The sequence below is a fragment of the Montipora foliosa genome, chromosome 2, assembly GCF_036669935.1.
Source record: "Montipora foliosa isolate CH-2021 chromosome 2, ASM3666993v2, whole genome shotgun sequence".
In the NCBI taxonomy this organism is placed as follows: domain Eukaryota; kingdom Metazoa; phylum Cnidaria; class Anthozoa; order Scleractinia; family Acroporidae; genus Montipora; species Montipora foliosa.
In genome coordinates this window covers 6,183,041-6,187,873 of record NC_090870.1, presented here as the reverse complement: position 1 = coordinate 6,187,873, position 4,833 = coordinate 6,183,041, and the positions used below count along the sequence as shown (strand labels likewise).

At 42.4% G+C, this 4,833-nt stretch overlaps 1 protein-coding gene across 2 annotated transcripts in view; it reads left to right on the top strand.

Annotated features, from left to right (window-relative positions):
* LOC137988925 (trace amine-associated receptor 1-like) overlaps window positions 1–3,729 on the top strand; it is a 15,908-nt gene extending 12,179 nt beyond the window's left edge. For both annotated transcript variants that reach the window (XM_068834861.1, XM_068834868.1), the window contains exon 2: window positions 968–3,729. In XM_068834861.1, coding sequence (XP_068690962.1) covers window positions 1,039–2,259 — 1,221 coding nt within the window. In that variant the 5' untranslated portion in view covers window positions 968–1,038 and the 3' untranslated portion in view covers window positions 2,260–3,729. The remainder of the gene's footprint in view (window positions 1–967) is intronic.
* The last annotated feature ends 1,104 nt before the right edge of the window (window positions 3,730–4,833 follow it).

The following is a 4,833-nucleotide window of genomic DNA, read 5'->3' as shown; positions in this document are numbered from 1 at the left end:
CTTCAATGGTTAGGGTTAGGGTTGGCATATAGTTTTCTTTGTAATCTTCGGAATTTTTGACACATGCTTATTTCAAAACAAAGGAAATGCGCATGTTCATTGGCCATTGTAATTATCCCGGCGTGCACCACCGGGTCGGGTGGGAATGTCTTTGCTCCGGGGGGGTGAGGTCGCAGGGCTTAACTTTGGGTGTTTGAAATGACCGACTTTTTTCAAAAAAATCGTCCGTTGACCCACAATCTAGGTCTGTTTGAGCCACGATTAATTTTATGGGTCGTTGAAGTTTTTCATACAGCGCTAATTGGTCCCAACAGAAGACGGCCCCCATGCTCCAAAAGTAAATAGCTTCGATTGTGATTAAAAGCGTATAAATTGCACTACAGAGTCAGTATTTGTTTTTTTAATTAATTGCCCTTTCGAGTTTCTGTTGTTTCAATATATGTAAACGTTAATTCCAAGGAAATGTGCAAAACTTTGTTTCTCCAAAATATTTTAAGTCTCCACTTTTAAGATTTCTGAAAAAATGCACGGCTATCCCCAGTTTTTATTTCATATCCCAATAAATGTAAGTACGATCTACTTTTCTCCATCGTTCTTGTGCACGGAAAAATACCTCCTTGTTAGGTGGCACGGCAAACTTGTGTTCGGCTCAAGAAAAAACATAAATTTTTCTTCAATCGTGAAAATGCTCCATTTCGACAATTTAAATCCTATCCGTATGACGTGGGTCAAGTGTCACATGAAATTAGTTTAATGGCTTGGCCAATGAGTCCATTATCGCTCAGCTGTGCATTGTAGAGCATGTGAACTGGTACATGTAATCGGATAATCGTAAGTTCGACTTCTGCAATGGAGCATTCGGATTTTTTCCGAGTATCACAAAGTCACCATACATCGAAAAATAAATCTCTTCAAAAAACAATTTTTTTCAAACTCACCTATTGCCCAAATTTCTTTTCTTTTCCAGGGTGTAGCTAAGATGACCGAGGCTTCAGTGAGAGTTTGGTAACCAGAGCAAGCAATTGAAACCTTCTTACCATGACCATGGCCTTGTGGAATCATACGACAGGCAATTTATCAAGCGGTGAACTAATTTTTCTGCATTCTGATGCATCCACAGCTTCCTCTGTGCCTTCTAAGGTCTTCAAAATTGTACCGCTGGCCCTAATAATGCTGGCATCAATTATTGCCAACGCCATTCTAGTCTATGCCGTGTATGCGGACGTACGAATGCAAACAGCGACCAATATACTCATTGCAAGCCAAGGTGTTGCAGACTTTGGAACAAGCGTTCTTGTGATTCCATTTGCACTCGTTTCGGTGGCAGCGGATGCATGGATTTTTGGTGAAAAATTTTGCACTGTTAACGCATTTTTCAATTTATTTTTCGCCCAGGCAACTGTCTTACAAATGTCAGTAATTGCATTCGAAAGATATCTCGTGATCGTAAAACCTTTATTTCGAGAGATCACCTTATTCAACGCCGTTCGAATGGCCGCGTTTGCCTGGGGCGTTAGTTTTTTCGGCGCATTCCCATGGCTCTACTTAACAACAGACCACGCGACCGTGGTTTACTTTCCGGGATTCTACGTTTGTGGAAAACGCTATAATCGCCCCCTGGGAGGACTGGCACAATTCAGTGTGACTTTTACAATACTTACGTTTGCCATACTGCCACTGTTGTTCATATCGCACTGTTATTATCAAATTGGCAAAGTTATTCGGAGGAAAAACCAAAGTGTTTGCCCAATGGCGCTCTCCAACGCTCAGAAGTTAGCAATCAATGTTTACGCAAGCTCCGCGCTGACGTCAAAGATAGTGATAGGGACAACATTGGTTCAAGTTTTTCCAGCTTGTTTTTTAATGCTTTTGAACGGACTTCAAGTCGGGTATATACCTGTCGGTCTGCAAACCGGTCTTAAATGGATCATGTGGTGTCATTGCATAGTGAAACCAATCGTTTACGCGTCTAAGAGTCGGGCGTGGGGAGAAACCATCCGGAAATATCTTGGAAAGTTTCGCTTGAGCTCTGCATCTTTCAGAACCAAAGTGCGTTCAATGTTTGTTGTTTTGGAACACATCAATCAGAACAGACTCGCCAAGCGTGACAAAAAATATAGCAGTGCGGATGCCATGGAGCCGAATAAAAAAGAGAACAATGAGGAGATGGTAAAAAGATATATTCGTTTATATACGGCAAAACAAGCATGGTTGGGGACAAATAATGAACTGGAAGCTGAACAATTTTCCACTTTTTAGTGTTGGTAAATAATTCCGGTCTGTACGATTGTCAGCCAGTTGATCTTTAGTGGTTCAGTGGATAAATAGATTTCCTTTAAAGTGGGTGCTCCGGCTTCAAATCCTGTCCAGGAATGCGACTTTTTGTTTTCTTTTCATCTGCTACCACAAGTCCTGGAACATGCAGAGTAATCTAAACTGATGATAACAGTTAATCCAGAGAAAATTACAGTCAACTCTATTGTAAGCGGCACCATCGTGAATTGGAAAAAGCGTTCGTTGGCAGAGCTGCCCGCTTACTAGGAGAATTATTCCCACAACGTGACACTACAAATACATGTTATAGCGGAGGGGTTGGCGCAGTGGTAAGAGCTCTGCCTTCCAACCCTAAGGTCCCGGGTTCCATTCCCGGTTCTGCCGAGACTGGAATATTTGGCGACCTTCTTTCCCGCTAAAGTTCACTCAGCTTTCCATCCTTCCGAGGTCGGTGAAATGAGTACCAGCATGCATGGACTGCTTAGAAGCGGCTGCAATTTGCGCTTGTATATGCTTCCAGTCCGCTGGGGGTAAATTGATCATTGTAAAGCGCCCTTGAGACGTTAGTGATAAGGGCGCTATATGAATGCACCACTTTTTTACTTTTTTACACGTTAGACTCTTGTTCATGTCAAATGAATGGACAGCTTCAGGAAACAGCTTGCTTTCCCGCGGACAAACGGGGATTTGACAAAACCGAACCCACTGTTCTGTTGCTCTGTCAAAGGTCATAGTTAACCACTAGACTACCACATCACTAACTGCGAGGTTGTCATTTTTTATTAATGTCAATAAATTTTTCTTCCAAAAGCGCCGCTGTAAACGTGTATTAACAGCCGCAAAGAAGCAAGTTTACACAGTGAAACATGTCGGTTAATTACCAAACTTCAAGAGAAAGCTAACCATTTTAAAATCAAGGTTTAGACTCAACCATTATTCAGCAATGATTTTATATAAATGCTAATTAGTTTTGGTAAACACAATTGTTAGTAGGTTAATCTTTAATGCTCAAGTGGATAAAAAAAGTTCTTTCAAAGTGGGTGATCCGGGTTCGAGTCCTGTCCAGGTGCTGCTTTTACTTTTTTCTTTTTATTTGCTACCACAATTCCTGGAACAGAGAAATCTAAATAGAGGATTATACTTCATTTGGAGCAAACTGACAATGAAGGATAACCCTTCATTTGAGGAAGAGATCGTGTTGTCTTGGCAGGAATTTTGTCTGGGTGAGACCGTGAGAGTAGTACTGAGAAGGACGTACTGTTGTTGGTTATATTGACTGATGTTTCGACAACCAGAGCGGATCACGTTGTCAAACCACTAGGGACTTTTAGATCAACTACGGCGACAGTGACGAAAACGACTCCTCAAAATGAAACTTTGCTCAATCCTAAGTCTTTCGCGGTTATTTCATCTAGCTCACTTCGTACAATGTAGGTGAATTATCCAAAAATTGAATTTATAAGAGCCGCCGGTTTCAGAGTACAGGGGCGTAGCGTCCATATACGCACGTACGCCAGCGCGTACAGCTCAAATCCGGGAATCCTTATTCCATGGAGATATTAATGTTTTTTAGTAATTGCAAAATCGGGCCACGTTTTTTGAATTTCGAGTTAAACTGGTGTCTCTCGGTGTGAGTATTTCCAGTATCTTTTCATTAACCCATAGACGCCTGGCCAAACGCGGGATCCAAGATCATCCAACATTGTTGGACGCTTGTGAAAAGTGTCGAAAGAGGTGAACAAACGAATGCAACACGTTGAACTCAAGGGTCTGGCAGCACAATCTACGCAGAACTCTTAGAAAACTTAATTTTTTTCTCGGGGAGCATGCCCCCAGCCCTTCCTTCTTTGGGAGCTCGAAACATTCTTCGTGTGCGTACACCTTCAAAATCTCACGCTACGCCCCTGGAGTAAAAATATTGAATGAAAGATTTGCATTTGTACGCTCATGTTGTAGTTAATTGAGGCCCGGGCAAGGGGTTTCAACGTTTGCTTCAACATCCATTCGATTTTGATGAACTGCGACGTTTGTGAAACCGTTTGCTTCCCCCTTTCAACTGTGTTGAAACATGAATCGAAGTTGAATGAACTTTTAAACGTTAAGTTTTGCTTTAAGAACTGTTCACATTTCTTTTGTTTTTGAATGCAGTCGCACAACAGACCCGTATTACCGCCGCTTCCCCCCTGCCCCCCCCCCCCCCCCCCACTCTGTCAACATTGTTGGATATGGGCGTGCGCACTAATCGGTCTCTCAATGACTTATCCATGTCCGTATCCATAGTAACAACTTTGTATCTATAGCAACAACCGCAGCTGCGGCCTGGGACTGAATACAAGGCCTCTCCCTCTCGTGAGCTTTGTTGAATGAAATACTGATGATACGTGGAAACCGTTTGCTCACCCCAGTAGTCAACATCGTTCAACAAAATCGAACGGATGTTGAAACAAATGTTGACGCCATTTTTCCTGGCCTTTGGTGGTTTCAAATTGTTGTTAGGCAGACAGCAATAAAACGCGTGCCGCACGTGCAGCACGATTCTTTTTCCTCTTGTAGCCGTCC